Source organism: Centrocercus urophasianus, unplaced genomic scaffold, assembly GCF_019232065.1.
Source record: "Centrocercus urophasianus isolate 14NV4802_14NV808 unplaced genomic scaffold, USGS_Curo_1.0 seq_14, whole genome shotgun sequence".
Classification (NCBI taxonomy): Eukaryota; Metazoa; Chordata; class Aves; order Galliformes; family Phasianidae; genus Centrocercus; species Centrocercus urophasianus.
In genome coordinates this window covers 27,652,922-27,679,459 of record NW_024884586.1, presented here as the reverse complement: position 1 = coordinate 27,679,459, position 26,538 = coordinate 27,652,922, and the positions used below count along the sequence as shown (strand labels likewise).

Genomic DNA, 26,538 nt, shown 5'->3' with positions numbered 1-26,538 from the left:
CCATTGCTACCACAAGCACTAACCCATATCTTGTAGCTCCTCATTCAGGCACCTCTTGAACACTGCCAGGGATGGAGACTCCTCCACCTCCCTTGGCGGGCCATTCCAGTGTCTGACCACTCTCTGAGAGAAAAAGTTTTTCTTTATGTCTAGCCTAAACCTCCTTTGGTACAACTTGCTACCATTTCCTCGGGTCCTGTTTGTTGCCTGAGAGAAGAGGCCAAACCCCTCCTCATCACAACCTCCCTTCAGGAAGTTGTAGAGTGTGGTGAGGTCTCCTCTGAGCCTCCTCTTCTCTAGGCTAAACAATCCCAGCTCCCTCAACTGCTCCTCATAATGTTTGTGCTCCAGACCCCTCACCAGTTTCGTTGCCCTTCTCTGGACATGTTCAAGCACTCAGTATCATCTTGTAGTGAGGGGCCCAAAACTGAACACAATACTCGAGATGTGGCCTCACCAGTGCTGAGTAGAGGGGGATGATCACCTCCCTGCTCCTGCTGGCCACACCATTTCTAATGCAGGCCAGGATGGCATTGGCCCTCTTGGCCACCCGGGCACACTGCCAGTTCATGTTCAGCCAACCATCAACCAGCATCCCCCAGGTCCCTTTCCTCTTCACAGTCATATTTAAAGTCATTTAAAAACTCTGTGCAATGTGCTGCTAAGGATGAAAAGACATGGGTAGAAATTTTTCCTACAAAACATGGGCATCCTTTGAAACTTCCTTTCCCTTCCAGCTAGGCTTCCTTGGAAACTTCTGCAAATTGACAGAATCAGTAGTTTATGTGGTTTGATTTAGTGAAGAAATATTTGTGGGAAAAACTTTAGGCAACTAGAATTGTGATAACAATCCTGAAAGGCAGTCAGAAGAGCTTCCAGCTTTTATATGAAGCAGAAAAAGCTGTGTTCTTATCTTTGATAACGAAATGTTACAAATGTTACATGTCAACAAATATTGCCAAATTACTGTGCAACACTGATGCAAATGATGGGCTTACTAAACATGTAAGAGTGTTTGCAGGTTATTTCAGGATGTAATAAGGCAGTCCTGGAGTTATTTTTCTTATGTATGTTTACTAAACATTCTTTACATCAATGACAGCTTGAAAAATATATTATTCAGTCTTAAAACTAGCTAAAGGAGTTACCTAGGACCATCAAACGATCAATGTAGTGGTAAGGTGCTGCAATTTTAGTTTTGTGCCCAGCCATACTGCAGACAAAACTAAAATCCAAACTGTTGGTATGTGCCAGTACATGTAAAAGCAGTAATGAAAAATGTTGTTTTTAAAAAATTAGATTTTTTGTTTGATAAGAGAATAAAGATTATCTGTTTTATTTTTCTTACTCATGTCATTTAGGAAATAGCAGTTATTATTCAATGCGTTTTTCCAATTTAAAATATGTTCAGTATGAGATGTTAAAACTCCATAGGTAGTACTTAAATTCAACTGGGGAATAAGTAAAAAAAAAATGTTTTCTTGATGGTGATGCTGAGCTGTGTCACTGTGCATTACGTAGGTCTGGCCAAAGAGCAGAAGGGTGATTAAAGAAATTAGGAATTTTTTCTTTGTATTCAACAAAAAAAATTTACTCATAGATGGATCAATACAAAATCCAAGTCTTAAGTAGTCATTGAAAGGAGTGCGTTCTTTAATTGAACAACTATTTTTTTTTTGTTTCCATCAATATTAAGCAATTTTTGCTTTTGCTAGGGAATTGCCTGTGAGCATGCAGAGCACACAGACTCCAGTTGTCAAGTTATTTCTCCTAGAAACTGAATTCAGAACCTGTGTAGGATGACAAGAACATGGATTTAGAAATTTTCTATTCCCTCCAGAGGGTTTCCACGGTACATATGACTGTACACGCCACAATTTTAACTATTTGACAATTTGCAATCTCCATCATGTTGTAAACAATCTCCTTCTTGTCTGCTTCTAGCTGCATATTCTGTAGCATGATGTCATAGACTGTGATGCAGGCCACTCTTAGTTAGAAATTCATTGGTAAGGTTTAAGGATGGATCATGATAAATGTTATTCGATTGTAAAATGTGTTAGGTTTATCTTCCCAGCCCCTGTACCCTCAGTTCTCTTGTAGTGCTGTAGTGTGAGTGTGTGCCCCACACTCATCTTTTCTTTTTTTTTTCTTCTTTTGATAATCCACTTACACTTTTGAAACATTCTATTTAGTTATTTTGTTACTTGTCAATTGATTACATTAGTCTTCTTAATCCCTTTCATCTGTTGTTGCATCCATTTTCATGCGTTTTTGGATTTGCTTTTGTTTTAGTGCTGCGGTGGTATGCTTGGGCTATTTATACAAAAAATTGGGAAGAATTTTGGGAAACAGTTTTACTGACACCGTTGGGAATGTGCTTAAAGCAATGAAGAATGCAGAGGTATTGGAACAGCATGTTTAAAAAATGATTGGAAAAATAATAGGATGTTTACCATTGATAGACCAATGAATAGGAGAAATTGCATGATACCAGTGTATGTAAAAATTGTGGTGAGTCATAGGATAAAATTCAATATCTGTATTCCAAAGAATTACCAATGGATTATTGTCATAATTGGATTGTAGTTATTCTCATGCTGCTTTCATGAAAGAACTTGTTAATCTAGAAAATTTCATTGCCTTTACTAATGAGAACATTTTTGCTCCAGCTTGTTTCATATTTTGAATATTAAATTGCCCATGAGTACTTTTTCATAGAATGCAGAATCTTTTATCTTTACTTGGTTATAGTGTTATAGAGTTCTCTAACTTATTTCAGCATAAACAGATTTCTAACGGTGAAAAAAATCTCATACATTTGTTTACTTGTTTTGTTAGGCACCATTTTCTATTTCCAAGGAGTTTAGAACTATGGAACTGTAACGTTTCTTCTTTTTCATTTTTCAGTCTCAAGGTCGTTATGAAATCATGCTTAGTTTACAAAATATGTTGAAGGGTTTAGGAGCTGCTGCTATCTCTTGTCACAGAGATATTTACAAGGCTGCCCGATCATGTCTGACAGATCGATCCATGGCAGTCCGCTGTGCAGCTGCAAAGGTAAAGTGCTCTCATTATTTGCTATTTAGTAACTCCCTAAACAAAGCTTTCATTTAATGGATGATAAACACATCAGTAAATGCACTTTTTGCTTGTCTGTATTTCTTTGACATTGCCCTGGCAGCAAAAAATCAAGTAATTTTAGTATGAAGCAACATGCTTATTTTATTAGGGAGAACTCAGTCTTATGCTGCAAGCTAAAATCTGTACTGAGTGCTTTTCCATAACAAAACATTAACCTTAGGCATTTTTACTTCCTTTTCTCTTTTTTGTCTAGTGTCTTCTAGAACTTCAGAATGAAGCAGTATTTATGTGGAGTACGGATCTGGATAGCATTGTGACTTTGTGTTTTAAATCTTTTGAAGGTTCTAATTATGATGTACATTTAGCAGTTTCAAAACTTTTAGGCACAGTACTGGCTAGAGCTTTAACATCTAAGCAGGCAACAGGTAAGGTATGCACTTTGGTGATTCGTCATCTGTAAAAATCTTATCAGATGTTCAGAAACTCTGAAGTTCTGAAACCTGAAGTAAAATCACCATGTAAACATCATCAAGCTGTTTGTATCTGTTGTTTGATCTTTTTGTTAACTTTTATTCTCATAACATTTTTTTCTCATATAATACTGTAATGTTTTTACTTGTGTTGCACAACTATATACTCTACGCTCACTGACAGTAATAATAAACAAGAAAAAATATTTGTAAAACTAGTTTCCTCTGTTACAAGAATATTGTTGTATTTTTGCAATGTGTAAGGAACACTAAGATGTGATGGAGTATCTGCCTGTCAAACTGAAGAGCTAAGGATGGGTTTTAAACTGTTTTTCCAAAATTGTCAGTACCATTTTTGGATTGTATGGGGGTACAGACATGATCTGAAGCAGGAATGAACACACAGCTCTCTTAACAGAGCACGTATAACAGTTTCTGTTGACAGGCATCCTGAGACAAATTTAGCATCTCAAATCTTTGGTATCATTCGGAGTGGGCGTTTTCAGTCCAGTCTTAGGAGCCCAAAACTAAACTTCCAACTGTAATCTATGTGAAATATAGCATGATGCAGAGTGAGTGTGATTCTTCTTTTAATGGCATCAAGACTTTGAGTGCGATAAGCAGAAAATGACAAAATGAAGTCGTTAAGCCCAGCTTACTGCTTTTTCAAAATTCTTGAGGTTATCTGCTTACTTTGAAGATTCTTAAAATCTTGTATTCCAAAGAGATTTTTTAGAAAAAAAAAAAAAATCTTTAGAGAGAAGAAAACAATTAAAACTGGTCTTTTTATATGAAAATAGGGGGGAAAAAACCTTCTCGGTCCTCTTTATGAACTGTTTTCTTCTTCCAAGCAATGTAGTAATATAACCTTAACACTTCAGTAATACAAGAAGCTCATCCAGCTGTTTTGTTGGTTATTTTTAGTAGTGAATCCTTAGGTTAAAAACAAGTTAGATCTGCATGAGATGGAAGCTGGGTTAAGGCTAAAATGGGCTAGGGAACAAGAGGAGGGAGCAAAACATGAGGGAGTACGTAGCTACAAAATTTCTGCTTTGAAGGTGATAACCAATTGGCAGTGGGGATTATGATTACTGCTTTATTATCTAAAGTCGTCTTAGTCTCTATCTCATCAAAATATGAGAAATAGAGTGAAAAACAGCAAAAATTTTAGATTGCTTAGTTCACACACTGTGCAGTAATCATGTGAAGTTTGCACATGCACAATTCCTAGCATATATTTTAAATGGATATTCTGCCAGGGAATGAAACAGAATAGAAATCAGAGATACTTTCTTTCCAGCAGATTGTAAACACGTTCTATTACTCTCATTATTTCAGGGAATTGGTACTAAGTTGAGAAGGTTTTTGTTTCTAAAAGTACCTTTTGCAATGTCCGTATCTGGCTAAGTGTAACAGGAAGGTAATCTGTCCTGTCTTGAGTCTGGAAGAGAAAGTTGTCTTTAGTGAGGTGGATGAGTTGGTCAGGGCTTTCGTGAAGCTTAAGATAGCAGGAGTAGGCTATACAGACTGTTCTACAGAGAGGGCCTAGATTTGATGGTAAATACCATACAGAGAGGATGTGTGCATATGCATGTGAATGTGTGTGCGTTTGTATATAAAATGTTTCAAGCATGTTTGGATTTGGTTGTGTTACTGATTTGTTTAAATCCATCTTTTCTAAAACGATTGGAGTCAAAGCTTTACCTCTGAAATACGAGTAAGTTCTACAGAGCTATTCCTCTAAACAGTTATATCTATTTTTAGTATCCACCAAGCATAACTCCCGCAGAATCTCTTTGGAAGAAGTGATGGAGCTCTTAGGAACTGGATTTCTGCGTGGAAGTTACGGATTTCTACGAGCCAGTGGTGATATGCTGAAAGGGACCAGCTCAGTCAGCAGAGATGTTAGGGTTGGAGTCACACAGGTTTGTGTTACATTGTTTATGTTGTTCTAAGATTGCTGAATATTCCTACAACTGTTTTTATATATCCCTTATTTCATCCTTGTTTGTATCTGTGACAAAATTTAATAATAAAAATTTTCACCTTGAATTGTGCCGGAAAGAAGATTTCTAATGTTTCTTGTTGTTTATATGGCAGTTTGAAACTTTCAAAATGAAGCGTGTGTTACTAGTGAAATCTTTAAGTGATTAAAAAAAAAAAAAAGTGATATAAGTAATTACTTTCATCAAATTGTTTCTTATTAGTAATTTACTGCCTTGTGCCTAAAATTTAGAGGGGGAAGGTGCAAGAATATCTTAAACATGGAGTGGTTTCCTTCTATACAACCATTCTCAGTCCCATTTTGAAAGAACGAGTTCTGCTTTGAATAATTAAAAAATAAAAAATAAGGAGAAACAGTTTAGTGACACAAAGCAAATATTTGCTGGCTGGTTTTGTTGTGTTCCGGAATGCTTAGTTAAAGGATAGAACTTTAACTGAGAAGAGCTGAAGTCAGAATGTGCAGTGCATACTGGTAAAAAGCGTAAATTTTTGAGATAAGCTAAGTGCTTCTTGCAGTTATCTTAGCATATACATGTGAAAATCTACGTATTCAAATGTTAATGGTATTGATGAACATTTACATGTCTAACAGTAGTGATTATTTTAATGTTACAGTCTGTACAAGTATTTATGTCAGTATTTGCCAGTAAGGGGATTTTTAGGCATTTCAACTACTGTAGTGCAAAAAACAATCTCTAAATTAGTTTGAATTACTTATGGAAGCTGCCTGACTTTGCATTGGAGCAGCTAGAAGGTATTCACAGATTGTCTTCATGTTCAGCTCATGTTAGGTGGGGACATGAACTTCTGGCAGAATGACAGATAAGCCAGGGAGAAATATTTACCTAGAAAATGCATGCCAGACACCTAGGGTTTTCTATATATGCAGTCATTTCATTGATTTTCTTTTTTTATTATTATTATTTTTTTCCCCAGGAATAGGTATTTCACTTCAGTATTTTTACCACGTGTACTTTCTAAAAAAAAATGGTTTCCATGTTTCATGCATTTCTATGCTAATGCATACCAGTTCTATATGGTGTGCTGTTGCTGTACTATCACAGTAAAATCAGTGATGTTTCTGTAAGAAACAGAGTTTTGTGTATACCGATGCCTGCAAGAAGAAAATGCTTTCGTTTATAAAATGTATTGGTTATTATTTGAATTACAGTTTGTTATAATTTTTAAAATCTGTAAGAATTCTGAAGATGGCTTCTTATATATGGAAAAATAATTTGTATTTATTCATGATATGGTCAAGTTCAAGATGTAGCTGTGGCAGTATGAGTCTTTGCAACCCTATTCTGTTAAATTCCTCAGTTTTTGAATCTGTAAAACAGTGGTAATGTACTGGTACATTATTAAGCCTAAGTAGTATTTGTTAAGAGCTATTAATTGTCAATAGGATTTTCTTGTTTCTCCACCTGCATTACATCACTTTCTTTTGTGTAAATAGTTTAGTCATTAATGTTGTACACAAGTCACAGTATATAAGAAGTAAATAGAGAAGTTTGTTGATGGGTAGTACTTGTGAACTTTCTTTTGAGGACTATTACATATTGGATTGTGTATACTCATTTTATGGCATTCATTTTTCTTGGTGGTAACACATCTATTCATTAAAAAACCCAGCGCATGCATATAGAAGGCATTTATAAGGGAGTGTATTCTGTAGCAAAATAAATGGTGTTCTGGTAATTAGATTTGTAAAGTGACACTGCATTCTTTCTCTTTGTTGTGATGTCCACAGTCTTTCTATAGTACCTACACTGCAAAGCAAACAATGAAAATTCATTGAGATTAAGAGCAGTGCTTGGGGGCTGCAAACGTTCCCTAATTCCAAGCCTGTAATAACAAAATTCTCTCAGGGTTATGGGTTACAGTATTGTAACATAGTAGTTCTTAAAATGCATTCATACATTAAATTTGTGTTCCATGTGCAGAATATTAAATAGCTAGGAGCTGTTGTTCAGTGAGACCAAACAGTGTTTTACATAACAAGTGCCTGTGCAGGGTAAACTGCCATTTCTCACACTCTGGAATGAAATAAAGAAGGCAAGCAACTTGAATTAACTTACAGTCAAACTAAGCTGTGTTATTGCTAGAATATTTTTAGGGCTACATTTTTCACCTGCTACCTGCAGGTGAGAATGTACCAGATATATGAACTCAGTTCAGAGATTGTTGTATTTCTGGAATTGCAGAGGCATAAATAATTATGTATGTGGGATAGCTGATAGCAGTTCTCCAGATGATTTTCCTCTAAAATATGACTTCTTTTCAAATCTTTTCCAGGCATATGTGGTATTTGTCTCTACATTAGGAGGACAGTGGCTTGAAAGGAACTTCTCTGCCTTCCTTTCTCATATTCTAGATCTTGTTTCTCAGTCTCACCCTAAGGCTATTCAGAATCAGATGGAGGCTATCGGCTGTCGCTGCTGTGTTTCATTTATCCTTCGAGCTACAGTAGGAGGCCTTCTTGGGGAAAAAGCTCAAATTGCAGCTGCCAAGGAGATTTGTCAGGCCATCTGGAAACTGAAGAAAGTTGTGGGTATGGATCTAACAAGATTATCCATTTGGGCCTCTGTTTTTTCTTTAAGTGGTTTCTGACTATCTGACTAATCCAGAAACTGCAGAAAAATAACATCTAGTGCTGATTTATTACCATAATAATTTAGAAGGGTTTTGGTAGTGTGTTTTGTTTTGTTTTTAACTTGGGCTGTTTCATTTTTTTTGTTAGTATGTGTGTAGATATTAACACTTTCTTTTTTTACTTTAGCTACTTACTCACTAGCAAAATCACTAACCACTTACAAATATGACAGTATAATGAATCTGTGCAGGAATGAAATGCAGGCAGTATTGTAAAATGACAGTTGACAGTTGATACACATCTAGCCACGTTCTGCTTTCCTGTTCAGTACATATGACACTACTGATGGTTTGTTCCTAATTGTAAAAAGCAGTATTTCTCCTGAAGAAAACAGGTAGTCAGGTACATAGCTTCCAAGCAAACTGCTGATCTCCCACCATCATCCTTGTTGGGAGGATGAAAGAGAATACTAAACTGCTGCATACTGTGTTCTGTTTACGTATCTAAATGATAAATGTATAAACTGACTTGATAATTTGTGTCTCAAAAGATGAAATTAGGAAACAAAACAAGTAAACGTTTTTTTCCCATTTTTATTTCATCCCTATTACTGTGTCTATCCTTATTCTCCCCCTTCTTTTGCCTCATTCACTCTTGTGCTCTTTCTTTCTTTCCTGTGATTTTTTTCTTCCTACTACGTGTATAATCTGACAGGTTATATTCATTCCTTGTAGAAACATGACCTCTTAAAGTCATCTTTGGGAAGGCTGGGAATAGCATGCTTCTTTCTAGCCACTGTTCTCATCAGCTGTTTGGTGTTGGTGTTTTTTTTCCATTTTGTTTTTCTAACTGCCCTCACAGATATTTAAGTATATACTTGCCTTAATGAAGTAAACCTTTACGAAAACAATTTGATCAGTGATTAAAATGGTAATGATAAAAGTTTGTTTAGTAATACAGACAAAGTACCATAGCAAAACCCTTTATCTGATCGCTTTGTTTTATTTATGGTAGCAATTTCATGGGGTTCTTCCTATGTTGTGTTATCAGATGCTTCAGTGAGTGACAGTAACTTGGAGACACGAATTAGTACAACAGATGTAACGAGAAGTCAGCATGTGCTTGTGTGTGCGCTTCAAGAACTTGGGAGTCTCATCCATGGCTTAGGAACTACAGCAGCACCATTACTACAGGACTCCAGTACAGGTATGTGCCCTGAATTTTTTTCGTGTACGAGAGTATAAAATATATTCCCATTTTTACTGTGATCTATGATTGCTTGTGGCTGGACTGTTAACTCTTTAAAATTCATTGGCATGGGAAATAATCAATATGTGCAGTTTGTAGCATGCAGTCTCTTTACCTGGTCCTCTTTAATTCTGGACTTTCTGTTTCTTCTAACAAAAAGGGAGAAGAGAAGTTAACTTTTTGCATGCCATATGAAATTTTCAGGCTTTGACCTAGGATATTCAAATTATCTCTTGTCTGCACTATTATGTTCATTTCAAAATAATAGATAGGAAAAAAGATTAGTATCAAATTTAACTTCATTAAGAATTGTATTTAAACAGAGTCAGTTTGATCAAGATGAGTGTCTTCATCTACTTTTCTTGCTTGCAGTGAGAATGTTTTCATCTAGATAGGTTCATGTAGGTGTCATTTTTCCTTGAATGTGTTTCTGATTCTTAGAGAATGATTACAGAGTTTTTAATTTGTGTTGGTGAATGACCAGATGATGTCTTAAGGTTTTTTCACTCTCTTACTTTTTGGGGTAGTATTTTCTTTAAAGAATTGTAGTTTTTAAATTTGATGACAAATACATTTTGTGGTAAAATCAACAGTACTTTTAAAAGAGAAGTACAGAAATTAGATACATGATAATTCCTTATCTGTTTTGCTTGTTGACATCATCTTAGAGATCATCTGTTTGCCAGCTTCTTAAATGTATTCGTGCATTCTATTTTTCAGGAGTTCTGGATGCAGTAATTTCTGTCATCCTTCATCCCAGCATTCCAGTTAGACTCACAGCAGCTTGGTGTTTACGCTGTATTGCAATAGCATTGCCCTCCTACGTGTCTCTACTGTTGAATCGTTGCATTGAACGTCTGAACGCATTGAAATCCTCCCCAGAAGCAATAACTGGCTTCAGTTTTGCTATTGCTGCTTTACTGGGTGCAGTAAAACACTGTCCTCTGGGAATTCCACATGGAAAAGGGAAGGTATGGTCTGAATATTAGGCAATTATTTGATTTTTTTTTTTTTTTTTTTTTTTTTTTTGCAGCAATATTTGCATGTGTTCTTCATCGCATGATCACAAAACCCAAGATAGTGATGTGGTATTTTCTTTCTACAAGAAGGGGATTTCAAAGCACAATCATGAAAAAGCGAGTGTTTTTCTCAGATGTGTCAGAATTTTGTGGGAAAGTTCATTAGTGATTTTATTAACCATTTACACTGATATCTTTTTGTTGTGGAGAAGATTGTTAGGTATTTCTACCCTAATAGAGGTCAATTCTCTGGATCTATGAGGACTTAAATTTAACAGCTCCAAAAAAGCAGTTTTCCCAAGGAAAACATTTCTCGAGTGAAGTTTTTCAGAATTTATAAGAAAATTATTTTCAAATGACAGAATCTTCTGTAATTCTGTATTTGGGCTAAATTAGAAAGCTATCATTTTTCTTGCTTTTTTACTCAAGAAAATGGTCAGCTGAAGTGCTGAAATGTATCAGACTTCACCAAAGGAAGAGATTTTTCTTTTAATAAAAAATTTAAGTAAACAGACAAGTCCTATTGCATGCTACAGTGTTAGAAGTAAATTTCCTGAAAGAAAGCTCATTCAAACGTAGATTAAGCCAAAGCAATATTTTCCAGTCTTAACAATGACCCTGCAGTGTTCACTTTAGTCAGGCACTATACCAATAACAATAATTCTGTTTTATCTTGAAAATGCTTAGTTAAGTCCAACCATTTTTAATCAAATCTGACTGATATACATTTTCTTATTCCTTCATAGGATTTAACAGAAATCAGTTTCTTGTGTAGTCTAAGATAGCTTTGCTATTCTCTCTGTTGGCATGGATAGGATATACAGTGCTCTGAAGTTTGGGGGATATCCAGATAGAGAAATGAAGGCTGGGAAAAGAAGCTGTTTCCACCTGAATGACTGTTATATCCACAGAGTTGCTCACAGTTGGAAAAACATGGTGCAGCACAAATATCAGCAGCACATGCTAATTTTCTGCAAAATGGAGAAACTTACCTTCTTGCTTCTTGTAACGTCCATTGGCTCTGATTGAGATGTTTTCAGGAGTGGCACATTTTGGTGAAAGGGCTGTGGATTTTGTATTATTATACCTCTGTGAAATGAAAGGAGTGCTTTAACATAATAGCACAACATTATTCTTGCAGTGATTCCAGGCCACCTGTCCAGTGTTACAGAGCTCTGCCAATTCCATACCACTCCTCAGCAGACTTTACTGCTAATGGGTCTCAACATTCAGTGTATTAACTGCTGATGAAACAACTGATATTAAAAAAAAAAAAAGAAAAAAAGTCCATTTTCTTCATTTTCTTTAGCTTTTAAAAACTTTTTCTAGTGATAGATTGACCAGGGGCTTTCTCTTTCAGGGGGAGAGAACAAAATGAGTGTTGTTTGCCTGCTTGTACAGAAAAGTACTATTCAATACTGTACACCTAAACAGAGCTACAGTATCTATTTGATGGGGAAACTTACTAATTTACAAAGCTTTCTTTTAGAGAAGTAGAATAGAATCAAATAGTGCCAAGATGAGGTAGGTATGGGAAAGCAGAGAAAAGTATGGGAGAAACAGTGTATTTTGTACTAAGCTGGCAGGGAGGGAGAACAGAAGAGCTAACAGACGTCCTTCTCCATTATTTTCTAGGAGCACTGCCAGATTCCAGACTAATTTTTTCTGAGGAACTGAAAGAGAGCAGTGTCAAACAGAGCAGTTTTGAAAAGGAGATGCCAAATGTAGGCAGTAGTGACCTGGACAGAAACTGTTTTAAATTTTACCTTTGATAGTGATTAGATTTACAGGTAGAATTTATTCAAAGAAAGGAAATAATTAGTGGGTTTATACATAACATTCTGTACTAATGCTGGTACTTCAAAAAACCCTTCAGAAATATGTATTAGTACATGAAGACAGAAATTATTAGAAACTATTAGAAATCCTTTCTAGAATGCTTCTTTATCAAGTAATTTGAATATAGTAAATGATTAGTCATTTTTATTGGTATGATTTAGCAAGGGTGCTTTTTTAATTAGAATCAAATACTCTAAATCTATTAAATCTATTTTTTCACGGCCAATAGCACTATTGAGGAAAGTAATATTCTACAGTATGTTAATATCTAATGGAATTCTGCATGTATACAAACAGAAAATAGTCATGAAGCCAAATCTCACATGCAAATTTTCATGGCTTTGTAAATGTGCAAATAAATTATAGAGAGCTGTTGTCTATACTGAGGCTTTTAATGATAATATTGATAATGACGTTTTTTATTAGTAATACTAATTTGTGAACAGTTTGTTTTGGCACTCAAATATAATGCAGTAAGAAAGAAATACTTTTTAACACTTAAGAAATATGTATGTAAGAGGCCAACCAATTGCAGAATACTTTTACAAGCTTTTGCCATACTGTGGGCTGTTGTCCGTGGACATATGTATGATCTTCCATGCAAATTCTAGGTAGCTTGAGTTCTTTTAACAGGTGCAGATTATCACCTTGTGTTTTGCATGTCAGAGATCACATGCAATTATTGTGGAGAAGCTGAGACAGAATTGATTTATGTCTTGGCATGTCCTGCTTTCCTGCTTGTTTTTTCATACTATTTATTGAATTAAGTACTGTCAGCAAAAATGGTAGGACATATTAAAATAAAAAAAAAAAAAAGACATTTTACTCCTCTCTATACTTCTTCTGAGCTGTAATTCATATGTCTATCTCTGCTTTTTTTTCTATGTAGTGGTATAAGTAGGATATCAGAACGCTTTTATCCTTCCCTATATTTGTATCAGAGTTATCAGCTCTTACTTCAGTGTTGGTAGAAGAAGGGACAAAAAGAGGCTAAGTAATATACCTGGCTCCCCAAAGCACATGTTGAAGCCATCCTAGACTAGTACTGCTGTCAGCCATTGTAGCTTCATAAGACTAAGTGTGAGAGGAAGATGAGGTTCTATTTGGGGATAGTGAAATATAGTTAAGTATTGCAGCAAATGCAATTGGAAAAAATATCTGATAGTTTCTAGGATGCTGATGGTCTTCTTTTTTCCTCTCTCTTTAACTTTGAAGGTAATCATGACACTAGCAGAAGATTTGCTGTGTTCTGCTTCTCAGAACAGTCGCCTTTCAGTACAGCGAACGCAGGCTGGATGGCTTTTAATAGCAGCCCTCATGACATTAGGTAATAGCTGTGTACAATTTTACTTAACTAAGCTGTTCTATGTGAAAAGGCTGTTAGTTTCAAACTTATTGTTAGATCACTGGAAACAATATTTGAAAGGCAGTGACTGGGTGGGACCGCAATTGATTAGATTTCGAAGACAAGCTTAAAAGTTTAATTAAATGTTCTTGTGATTATGAATATTTACAGTGACTTTGTTTTATTTTTAAAAATATCTTATTAATTTTGTGCTGGGATAGAACAGTTTAATTCTCTCTAAATGTTACTGTTCTTTCTGATTAGTCATCAGGTTATTGATTCTAGAGTATGTTGTCAGTTTTGTTCATGTTTTTTGTTTTCAGCTATTATTTCTGCCTAACACTCCTAGGGTTCTCTTGGATTAAAGAAAACACACTTTGTACATTAACCTATAGCAAATGTTAGCTTTTCTGAACATTGCTGTTACATATTAAATCTCTTTTATGCTGGTGATCCACACAGTCTGTGCTTCAGACAGAAGTCATAGTTCATTATCTACTAGTAAATGTATCAGTGGGTATGTAATCATGTATGAATGTGGAATATCAGGTAAATTTCCCATCTACGAAGCATGAGTAGGCTGGGGAAATAGCATAAGGATGTGTTTGCAACTGTAATGATTTTGTGAACATAGTAAAAAGAACCAAAGAGAACTCTTTGGATGTTTTCAAGTCTTCTCATTGGCATGACAGCTGTCAATACCTGCAGGTCCTGCAGTTGTCCAATACCACCTTCCACGGATACTTTTACTGTGGAAGTGTGTCTTTCCATCATCTCCTAAAGACCTAGAAACAGAGAAGACACGAGGAGATTCATTTACATGGCAGGTAACTCTGGAAGGCCGTGCTGGTGCTCTCTGTGGTAAGTTGAATATGCGATTCTTCATAGTTAGACTTGTAATTTGCTTTTCCTTCTGAAAGATCAAAGATACTTCATATTGCTTTTTTTTCTTTTCCACTGGGTGATAGAGGATAAATTTGTCCCCCAACATTACACGCTTGTGTGTGTGTATATACATATATGTATATATGTGTGTATATGTGGTAGGCGTGTGTGTATGTTTACCTACGCATATCTGTGTATTCTCTATACAATTACTTGAAGGGAAGTTGCAGTGAGATGGGGGTTGGCCTCTTCTCCCATTTAGCTAGTGACAGGAGAAATGGGAATGACCTCAAGTTGTGCCAGGGGAGATTCAGGTTGGATATTAGGGAAAACTTCTCCTGAAGACTGATCAAATGCTGGAACAGGCTGCCCAGGGACATGGTGAAGTCTTACTGTCACTGGAGATGTTTAAGAAATGCTGAGATGTACCAAAGAGCATGGTTTAGTGGAAAATATTGGTGGTAGGTGGATGGTTGGGCTTGGATAATTTTGGAGTCTTTCCAGCCTTGGTGATGCTGTGTGTACTTTGTAATTGTAAAAACAAACAAAAACAATATTGCTGGTAGAGGGTTTTTGCTCATGTTCTTCAATTCAGTTGACCAGGCTGTGAATGATATAAGGAATGCCTCTCTTCCTTAGCGTGTATATCACATAACATCTGAAGAACCAAACCAGGATACGTTCTCATCTCCACATTGTTATATTTAGTGAATATCCAGTTCTACTTCCTAATAGCTGACTTACTGTAAAATAGATTAACTGTATCAGTCTAGCAAATTTGCAAGAATAGGAAGACTCAGGTAAAAGTTACAATTTGGCTGCGGTCTGGTAGGCTGCCTTTTTTTTTTTTTGTTGTGAAATATTGGGAATTTGGGTTTCTAAGATACTGTTTCACTGCTCTTGAAGTACTTAATGTGTTGCAGTCATAAATTCTGGTATACTATAGATCCTTTGCAAAGCAGAAGCATGGTCCATAGTGTAGCAATCCACTATCTTTTACTGTTAAAATTTGTCAGGATGTGTAGAATTCAACATTAATTAATTAATTAATTACAAAAATAAAATTAACATTTTACTATTGTGGAAATAGGTCTTCTATGCTGTATATTTTCTGGGTACCTCTTGAAATAGTAATTCAAATTTAATTTTTTGTAAATAATAAAAAATACTTAAATACATGTAGGCTGTTTCTTAAAGCATAGTCATTAAGTGAAATTTAAAGAGAAAAGTAGCAATGTAAGCCATAGGTAATCTAATAATCATACTTCTCCCATATTTTTTTTTTTCCTTGTTGCTGTTATTATCATGAAGTTGAGTTTTGTTCCTCAATTCATACCAAAAAGTAAAAAATGCTTTCATACAAATGTTCGAGCTGAGACACAAAAACGGTGTATTTGTGCATGTGGTTTTTTTTCATTTGTGATTTTATCTGTTTCTTAAGTTACTATTCAAAATGCCTTTCATTTTTTTTAATGCTTTTAAGAATGGAAATATTAAAATTTTAAGTGAGGTAATTATGCATTTTTTTTTTTCCTGTGTATGTCACTTTAATTAAATTCAATTTCCTGTTTTAGCAATCAAAAGCTTCGTTTCCCACTGTGCTGGTCTTCTTACAGATGAAGTTCTTCAGAGACTTCTTCCTCTTCTCCCAAGTGCTGTTGATTTATTGACACAGTAAGTGTATCAAACTGTTAAATGCCATTCTGATTTTGAAAAGCTGCAGGGGAATTCTTTTGCATTTCATTTAGTGCACTTTCTAAAGAACTTTCTTTTCAGAGCACAAAAATTAGAGTGTAGGATTTAGCAGTGTCACGACTTTAGGTGGCATAGTAATGTGTATTGCAGATTCCAGAACTGTATAAAGAAATTAAGGGAAGAAGTTGTTATATCCTTTTATTAAATTAATGCGTTTTTTCTGCTTCTTTTTTAAAATCAAACTTGCACATTCGTTTGTATACATGGTCATTTTTTTAATACAATAATACACTGGGACAAAAAGATTTATAGATAGTTATTTTTTATACTTAGATTGACAGCTAAGCTGGAAAGGATTTCATAATTTAACTTTTGCCTTGTGTCAGAGTAAGTAGTGATTTAATGTGCTGAACTCTACCTTGCTGTACCTCACAGACATATCTGCAAAAAATTAGCTGTAATAAATGTACAGGTGCAATCAAGGACAATAGAAAACTTTATTTATTTCTCTGGTATTAAATTTAAAAGAAAAGACAGGAAATGTTAACTGAGAGGTTCTCTCAGATCATGTGAAATAGTTTAGCTTCTGCTATTGCTACTGCAAATCAGAACAGTCTTTATAACACGTACAGAAATGATTTAGTAGTTCTAGTACAAATAGAACAAGATTTACTAATCCTTGAACTCTTTAGCATCTCTAATGCACTTTTTGTTTTAAGGCTTTCTTCAATCTCTAAGTCTTACGGAAATTCTTTAAAAACATCATCAACAGTTTACAGACATAAACTTTATGAATTACTGGCAGTATTGCCTCCAAAAATGTATGAAGGTATGTATTCTTACAAAGAACATCCTTAGAAACATTATAGGTGCGTGTTTGAAATTGTTGTTCAACATGTATTCAGCTAGCAAGATTTAGTTTAACCTTTCCTAACACATTTTATTCCTTCTGTTTATATTTCATGAAGCTGTAATGAAGTCACACTGATCTTGAAAAGCTAGTGTTTGTGATCCTTTTTTTCCCCTCTTCTTTTAGAAATAAAGACTTTTGTGCTGCTTTTAGTTGAAACTTGAAGGTGGACAGCATTGTGATTTTTTTAATTATTTGGGGAATGGACTTCTTTTGATACCTATTTTACTTCCTTAATTCTTAATCCAAAAAATATAATTTCAGCATTAGCCAATCAAATGTGATCCATTGAAATAATTCAACAGGCTCACAGAATGGCTGAGTTTGTAAGGAACATTTGGAAGTCATCTGTTCTAATTCCTGCGCAAGGAGTGAAATGTAGAGCAGGTTACCCAGGACCATGTCCAGACAGATACATTAAACTTATCCTTTTCAAGTTGATGATGAAATGTTTGCTTTTAAAGAAAAATGTGAAGAAAATCTGAGGACAGATTCAGTGTTCTTTAGTAGAACATAATTTACCGTATTTCAAATCTAATTTTCCAATACAGTGACTAATAATAGATCAACTAAAACATTCTTTTTTTGTCATTTTAAAATCACCATGTGAATAGTTTATCACTTATTGGACTGAAATAAGGAACCAGAGTGTTTGATAATTATGAAGTACAAGGGTATTTCATCAGGACAGAGAGATGTGCCAGCCAGTCATTTAATTGACTGCATCCTCTGTATCACGGAGGGAGTCCTCCTTCAAATAATCTGCTCCATCTAGTGGTAAATGCTCCATGAATTCTCATAAGGACAAATCCCTGATTTCTCTGCTTTAAAGCTGTTGTCACGTTTTAGGTCTGAATGTAACAATTGCCATGTATGCACTATACTTATGTATACACTATGTGTGTAAGATTTGTTTCTGAATTTAAGCTTAAAATACTGGATGTGACAACTCCATCCCTCAGAGCAAGTTTGTTCTTTTTTCCTTTTGTTACAGGAGATCAACATTTTATAGAATACAAATATTTGAGGTTGAGCAGGTTTAACAGTTCTTTGGGTTGAGATTTCTATATATAGTCTACCTATTGAATTTTCTGTTTTGCAGCATGACTTGTAAAGCCTGAATCTTGTGATAGAGCAAGATCCTACCCGAAAGTGTTATAATCTAGAGCCAGTAAATACTGTTTAAAACATTTCAGGGAGCGGGGTGTGGTGGGCAGTGGGTTGTGTTGTTTGTTTTGTTTTGTTTTTTTTTTAATAAATATATAATAGCCTTAAAATCACAATGCTAAATTAACAGGTGTAAATTTCAGCATAAATACCTTCTTGCTCACAAAATTTCGTGTTGCAAGTAATTAACAAAATTTTAAAAATACTTTTCATTTAAAGGAAGTTTCCATGCTGTTCTGAAAGAGTTAGTGGTGGACTTAACTATACCAGATAGCCAGATAGATGCCTCTACGTTCTTGCTTCCACCCCTTTGTCATGAGGATGATCTCCTTTTACTTGGTCCCTTACTGCAGGAGACTGACCACCAATTTATTGAAGAACAGGTACTTGTATACTGGTAGTATTGTATTTTCATTTGATTCTAGTTCTTTAGGTCAGTGCAGGTTATGGCTTGATCGCTTGTATCCCTCTTACAGCTCCTTTTAGGTAACAATGTAGCTGGAGGCAGCCTGGAATATGACCCTTACTCCATATATGAGAAACTTGCAAAACGTGATTCAGTACCTAAACCACTACCTCCCACATTGTCTGTAATTGGTGCAGCAACTCGTCTTTTTGGAGTTATATTTTGCCATATAGCAGAAACTCACAGGTAATGTAGTAACTTCAACTGTTGAGAGATTTGGGGGATACTGAAACATGGTCAGTGTACTTGAGATCAAACAGTAGAAAACATTCTGAGTCGGTTATGAAAGTGAATTCCATGAACCACATGAATAAAATCATTAGGACGAGAAAATTAGTAGATGTTCTGTTTGAAGTTGCTTGTGATGAAAAGACACATCCAGAAGTAGGTTACTGTAATCATGTTTGCAGTAGACAGCTACTTGATTTATTTCACCTCACTTTTTCAATAAAATAAAATGGAATGCTGGATTCGTTTTCTTCTTCATTTTTAAAAATTCTCTGTGTTTTTTTTCCGTTTTTGTTTAAGACTCCAAGTGTTAGAACAGTTGTTGAATTCTGTAAAGCAAACAAAAGGATCACGACAGCAACTAGTGCAATTAAATGTTGTGTCAGCCTTTTCTACATCTTTAAAGGTAAATCTCCTCTGTTTCTTTCTTTCCCTTCCTCTCCATTTCTGAAACATTGCTTCCTTCCATTCATATGTCTATGTAGACGTTCTCATTCATCAAGTTAACCAGTGTTAACCAGTGTTTTCTGTGGCAATATTTGTATTTGTAATATATTCCATAAGTGCCACAGAGTCATAGTTAATTTTTTTCCTATTTTTTAAGATTAAAGGATAATGACAAAAATTTGTAGTATGCTACAGTCTTTGCTACTGTAATTCAAATAAGGAAGAGATGGGGAAATTGTTTCTGTCATTCCTGTCTTTATCCCTATTTCTCTCAGATTTCTTGCTGAAGGAAAAAAAAAAGTAAGGATTTTTTTTTAAACCAAAGGCTGTCTTTTTTTTTGCCTTTCCATGATACTTTGTGTATTTTCCTCTATTCATGTGCAGTTTTCATTCTTTCCTTCTTAGGCTTTTTTTTTTTTTTTTTTTTTTTCCCAAACTAAAAATGTTTTCATGACAGGCAAGAGCTTTAATAGTGCAATATTGTATTTCTGGCAAATTTAATATGCGATTCAGAAAACTGCTCTATTTTTGCAATTTTTTTGTCTGAAATTCGATTAGAATTCTAATTCTTGAAGAGCAAATAAAAATTGAGGAACTCCACAAATAAGATGGAAAGAAAATCAAATTCCTCCTTCATATCTTGTAATTCTTGCATGACTGACAGAAAAACATTCTGATTACTGTACTGAAGTTTGATACATCTACTATCTATTTTTAGCACTTGGCTAACTGCAAGGGAGGTTTAGGTCCAGAAGAAGTTAGAAGATCTGCCCTGGCATTGGTTCTGAGTGCCTTGGAAAGCAATAATCCACTTCTAAGGTGTGCTGCTGCAGAGAGTTGGGCCAGGTTGGCTCAGGTGGTTTCTGACAGTGCCTTTACTGCTGGATTAGCACAAGTTAGTTTTGACAAGTAAGTTCAAAGAAGTACAGTAAATTTTTGTTTGAGTTTATAAAAACACTTAAGAAATATTGTGATAATAATTTAAAGAAAAGTTGTTGAAACTGGTTTCATTGATGTTCTTTTTTGAAGTAACAAGAAAAAGCACTGTTTGATTTCTATATGCAGCTCTTAGTTTTTCTGTTCTTTAAGATTATAGTCTTAAGTAAGCACATAGACTTTCAGATAAGTTTAATGGCCTGTTGTCCTAGCAACATCAGTTAAGTATGTCTAAAATGTTTTTGGTACTCCTTTCAGATGATAGATGATTAACTTACAGTTTTGTCAGTGTAACAATGTCTAGTTAAGTGTTTTACTTACGATGTACTAGAATTTTCATTTGTAGTTGTGCTTATGTAATATCAGTCTTGGTGATCACATTGACAGCTTTCTTTCCTTGTAATTAATAGGCTAAAATCTGCTAGAGATGTGGTATCAAGAACAGGTCACTCTTTGGCACTGGGGTGTCTGTATAGATACTTGGGAGGAATAGGTTCTACTCAGCACCTGAATGCATGTGTTGGGATCCTTTATACTTTATCTCAGGACAGTACTTCTCCTGATGTACAGGTACTTGTCACTTATCTAAAAATGTTATGTTACAAATTAACTGATTTATTTTTTAGCATAAATGTTCATTCTTATAACATTTCACAACCTGTCAGATGTATCTCACAGTTTGATGAGTGCAGTAGTAAAAGCAATGAAAACAGCCCCTGGTCAAAATCTACCTTTCAAACAAGACCTAGAATGAGATAAGAGAGGTTCTTATTTTGATGATCAATGAGAGTAATAAGGCTGAGCTAAACTGTCTTTATAAACAAGATCTGATGTTTTAGGAGTTGATTAATTTCATATTCACCATATCTTGACCTTGACTAGATGGCACCTGCTTTTTTTTTTTCTTCTGTTCTTAGCAGAGGAAAACTGACACAATACACTCGCAAAATTTTTCCATGAAGGCATACGTAGTAAATAACAGAGTTTTGAAGCCTGAATGCTGTAGAACATAGTCACTATAGTTCTTTGAGTAAAGCAAGATGTTCTGAAGATTAATTCAAATGATTTCTCTGTGGCTAAAGCTGCTTTCTATCAGAATACTTTTAAGAGACATAGTGCATATTCTTTGTGTTTCTGTAAGTCTTAAAAATTTTTTGTAACCTCCTCTACAATATGTTTACTTAAAGTAGCACTGTATGTTGACATGAAACAGATTTGATCTCAATTACTTTGCACCAGTAGCCAAAATGTTGTTTCAACTGCTCTGTTATATTAACTTTGTTAACTATTGTTCTTGTATGTGGAACTATAAAATGTTTTACAAGCAGTGTATCTGAGGAATAATACTCACTAATAAATTAATTTACTATTAATTTCTTTTTTAATAAACAAGGACAATTTTAAAACAGTTCTTTCATTGCATAACAGTTTCTAAAAAAAAAAAATATATATATATATATAAATACATTCAAAATTGAACACGTAATTATTGAAAATTCTTTCTAACACCTCTCAATTTGCCTCTTTGTAACCTAAAAGTGCAACTTTTGTTACGTTTATAAATTGAATTTCTTTGAACTATCAAATTTTTAAAAGATTTTGTTTATCAGACATATGTTATGTGACTGCTTCTTTTATTTCGTAGGCATGGGCACTACACTCTCTGTCTCTGATAGTAGATTTAGCTGGCCCCTTGTACTATGTGCATGTGGAACCTACCTTATCTCTTGTTCTCATGTTGCTGCTGACTGTGCCTCCTACATACACTGAAGTTCACCAAAGCCTTGGTCGCTGTTTAAATGCACTTATTACCACACTGGGCCCTGAGTTGCAAGGTGAGCAATGTACAATATTGTCAGCCTTTTTTGGTTTAGCAACAGAACTATTAAATATTATTTGAATGTATAATTAAAATCTAATATGCAAATATTGAGTTTTTTCTTTCTTGCGGACAGTATTCCACAGGCCATGAGCTCATGCAATCAAGATGATTACTGTTCTTCCAAAAGCAGTGTTTCCTTTTGACATCTTTTCCTTGGTTTGGAATGGCTCTCCAAGCTATGTCTTGGCTGATAATTCTTACGTTTAGCATGAAAATAGAAGGTATTCAAAGCTCAAATGGAAGATACTCAAAGAGTTTGGAGCCAGTCTGTGTCTTAGCTGTGATGCAGATTTCACTGGTTAGTGGTGCATATTTTACTGGTGCAAGTAAATGATTAACTTACCTAAACACTGAAATTTCCTGAGTGTGATATCCCTCAGGGCAATGATATCAGAGTATAATAGATATAGGCAATGTTCTTCAAAAGGGTGAGTGATGGGTGGCTTAGGAAAAAAGATGAGTTATCATGTTTTGAAAGAGAAGTAGGTGTTTTTAAAGAACAAATGAACAAAATTAAGGTGTGGTTTTTTGGTGGGTTTTTTCTTTTTTTTTTTTTCTGAATATAGGCAGCAGTGCTGCAGTTTCAGCCTTAAGAACTTCCTGTCTCCTGGGCTGTGCAGTGATGCAAGATAATCCTGACTGCCTTGTTCAGGCTCAAGCCATCTCTTGCCTTCAGCAGCTTCACATGTTTGCTCCTCGACATGTCAACTTGTCCAGCCTTGTAAGCTGCCTATGTGTGAGTACATGTTTACTCATCCATATCAATACGATACTAGCTGTATTTTAAAATCTTGTGTTCAGAAATGCTTTAAAAATGCAGAAGTTTTCTTAACTGGAGTAACTGATCATTATGTGATGGTGGGATGTTTCATATCCCCAATAGGCATGTATTCTCTGTGTTTTTAATTATGTACTCAGTTTCTGCTCCATCTTAATGAGAGCACATTCTGTAGAAGTCTTGTTCTTCTGAACTACTTGAAAGCGTGTTCTTATTGAATCCAACTATCTGGCAGAAAATATCATCCATTTTTGCACTGGATTTTTATCAGCTATTTTATGCTGGCCATTGTTTTTCTTCTGCTGCATTTATGTTTTTTTGGGGGGGGGGGAAGGGAGGGGAGAAATCGTCAGTGCGTGTACTAATCAACCAAAACAGTTCTCAGTTTTTAAATCATTTAATCATCATTTTTAATGATGGTGAAAAACTGTAGATTTCTCTATTTCGTAATTTCTGTAGGACTAATTATTTAGAGTGTTAACTTCTTGGTAGTCAGTATAGCTCTTGTAGACACAAGTAATAGTCTGAAACTAGGTATTTGGGATAAATAAAATCAAGCACTATTTGATAGAAGAGGTGATTTTTTTTCTTATTTCCAGCTATTTATTTATTTATTTACTCAAAAGTGCATTTTTAATAGCTGCTGTTCCCAAACACTTAGTTCTATCAAGAAAACAACAATATTTTTCCAGTAGCTATTAGTTAATTGTGTCTTTTTAGGATCTAGGGTTTTTTGCTGTTGTTTGTTTGTAAATAAAACTCCATCTAATATCCCTATAAATCAGAGCTGAACAACAACAAAAAACAAAAACAAAACAAAACAAAAAAACAGAAAAGACAATAAAATGATTGTTGTTTTGTTGTTTGTTTGTTGTTTGTTTTTTAAATTTATGTTGTCTGTCACCATTCTTATTTGTATTTCTCCCTGATTAGCATTTGTGTATCAATAGTAGCCATATAGACCACATATTTGCTTTGTATAAAGTTCAGACACCTTCTACTTATCTTAATTTTGCTTGAGTGCAAACATGATAAACTTGATTGTGGGAGGCTGGAAACACTTGGAAGGACAAATTCTTTTAGCCTCACATTGACTTAAGCATGAAATTTGCTGGTTACAGAAGAACTGAAACTTATCTGAAGTGTTCTTTCTTTTAACATAAAACAGCTACAATTTTTTCTGGGTAAAGTGCAGGGCTTTTTTGTTTTTGTTTGTTTGTTTGTTTTTACATTGATAGAGTCATAACAAATCACTTGATTCATTCTCTTGCACAGAGGATGTGTTAGGATTTGGGATCACTGGAATGTCCATGGAGTTTGCAGTCTGCTTCCATGTACAGTCTGATCTCTTTAATAACAAGTAGCTCCAAATTAAGAGGAGGTCATAAAGTCTTCCTGTATGTATGACATAACTGTTATATTTTTTACAAATTGCCTCAAAGTACCAAATAGCGTACCTTATGAATTTTTATATGATATGTATTACTAAATTAAGAAGAACTGTGTTTCCTTGCTTCTGTATATGTGTTTGTGCATCTGTAGAAGTGTTGATGTTCCTCTTTATCCCAGAAGTTATCGATTGTACAGGAGAGGATTTCACTGAAGTCAGTGGTCTTAAATGGACAGACTTTTCTCATTGTAAGAAACTTGTTACAGAACTAAAACCAGTGTTGCTGATTCTGACAGTTGAGGAAATGCCATTCATGAGTGTTAGAAGCAGAAAATGTTTGAGTATGTGCTTTGCAGATCTGTGAGAAGATAGTTGCACAAGCAAACTTACACATTCACAAAACTCACCATCTTTCCCACGGAGTTTCCTCTTGCTGCATCTCCATCTAGGTAGGGAAGCAGAGCAAGTCATTGAATTGGCCCTGAGATCTGCCTTTGTCTGTACTTGGCATGCAGGGTGACTTTTAGCAAGTCATTATCTGTAAGTGCAAATTTTTACATGTCATGAACAAGGTGTGACGCCCTGTATTTTGGAGTCTTTGAAGGCAAGAGTTAAAGCTAGATATGAGATACTGTGAATATTCACCATTATTTATTTAAGACAGAAAAATAAGAAAAGTAAAGAATCTGTGGTCAGATAAGTGATCTTTAAACTTGCTTCTCTATCCTCTTCCCCTGTGATTTCCAGAAAATTTCTTATTTCAAACATGCTTGCATTAGGCTTGTCAATATAACTGATGTGGCAGCTGCAAGCTACCTCTTCCACCTGTGTTTCCATCCCCTAGACCAAGACATCTCTCAGGACTCCAAAGTATTTAGGCCATTGATCTTGTGACTATTTTAGCACTGATAAAACATGACTCAGGCAAAGGCTTCACCACTTTTTTTTCTTCTTATTGTGTATGTGTTTGTTTGTGTACGTCTGTCATTACTAGCAGCCCTTCTACAGCTTCTTCAAATATCCCTTGTTTGTCAATTTGATCTTTTTCCATGAGACTTTGCATCTGACAGATGCTTATCATATCAGTTGAGCTCTTTGCTCCAACAGAGTAGAAATTATATGCTTTTCATCATGCCTACCATTAGCTCTAACAATTTTTTTAAAATACAGACTTCCAGAAACCTTGTCTGTGGAAGTTTATGATGTACTGAACATTAATTTTCAGCTGTTAGATGATGAAGATATTTTGAAAACATTGATATGTCATTATGTTGTCGTAGTTCTGGTCCCTTTAAACACTAATTTTAAGCACAACTGGCTTGTGATTTACAGTTTTCAATGTAAAATATGACTGAATCAAGCAAAATAGGTTTTTGGCATGTTTGACATAACATTCTGGACTTTAATATATATTGATTTTACACGTAACGATCTCCTTGTGTGGTTGGTATCACTGATATTTATATTTTTGGTTTTGTCATGACTGGTTTGTCATTTGTTTTTGTGCAGGAAATCTTGTTGGATAATTCTGTGTTGGTAGGTCTCTGTGCCTTGTTAATCCTGAACTTTAGCAGTTTGCGGTGTTGTTTTTATATTTCATCATTTCTCTTTTCCTTTTAACCATTTTAATGTGATTTCTTTTAGCATGTCAGTTGACATAGGATCGTCATCCTAACCTTCCTAACTTTCTGCAAATGACACACTTATATTTCATTTATGTGCTGAGTTAGGCATCATTTTAATCTTAACGTGTTCAGTGTGGAAAGGAAACAATTTGTTCATTTAAATTTGTATGTGGTGCTTGCATTGCTGTGTCTTGTTTAGTCATGTCCTACTCAGACTGTGGGAGAATGAGAGAGATGAAAAATGTGCATCTTGCTTTGTCCTGGGCTTGAATCAAATCCTCTTTTTTTTCCCTTTTAAAAATGAGCATGCAAATTTTGCACGTCCAACTGGCAGTAGAATGTGTAGCCTGCTTGCATAAGTGTTCCACTAAAAGCCTCATTTTTTGTTTTTACAGTTTCAATTGAAGTATTTTGCAAAAGTACTTACAGAGTCAGGTTACTTTTCTTTTAGAAGTATGCACTTCTATCTACATGTGCGTTGAATATATTATTTGGAGTGTTGTAGATTTGTGTGCATGCATGAAAAT

The 26,538-nt window shown here is 34.9% G+C and overlaps 1 protein-coding gene across 4 annotated transcripts in view; it reads left to right on the top strand.

Annotated features, from left to right (window-relative positions):
- HEATR5A (HEAT repeat containing 5A) overlaps positions 1-26,538 on the top strand; it is a 59,368-nt gene that overhangs the window by 14,052 nt on the left and 18,778 nt on the right. For all 4 annotated transcript variants that reach the window (XM_042813399.1, XM_042813396.1, XM_042813398.1 and 1 more), the window contains exons 5-22: positions 2,296-2,404; positions 2,911-3,060; positions 3,338-3,509; positions 5,319-5,479; positions 7,854-8,109; positions 9,202-9,357; positions 10,120-10,370; positions 13,473-13,584; positions 14,311-14,463; positions 16,062-16,161; positions 16,902-17,011; positions 18,479-18,642; positions 18,736-18,911; positions 19,254-19,359; positions 20,119-20,309; positions 20,747-20,906; positions 21,982-22,171; positions 22,785-22,954. In XM_042813399.1, coding sequence (XP_042669333.1) covers positions 2,296-2,404; positions 2,911-3,060; positions 3,338-3,509; positions 5,319-5,479; positions 7,854-8,109; positions 9,202-9,357; positions 10,120-10,370; positions 13,473-13,584; positions 14,311-14,463; positions 16,062-16,161; positions 16,902-17,011; positions 18,479-18,642; positions 18,736-18,911; positions 19,254-19,359; positions 20,119-20,309; positions 20,747-20,906; positions 21,982-22,171; positions 22,785-22,954 — 2,887 coding nt within the window. The remainder of the gene's footprint in view (positions 1-2,295; positions 2,405-2,910; positions 3,061-3,337; positions 3,510-5,318; positions 5,480-7,853; positions 8,110-9,201; positions 9,358-10,119; positions 10,371-13,472; positions 13,585-14,310; positions 14,464-16,061; positions 16,162-16,901; positions 17,012-18,478; positions 18,643-18,735; positions 18,912-19,253; positions 19,360-20,118; positions 20,310-20,746; positions 20,907-21,981; positions 22,172-22,784; positions 22,955-26,538) is intronic.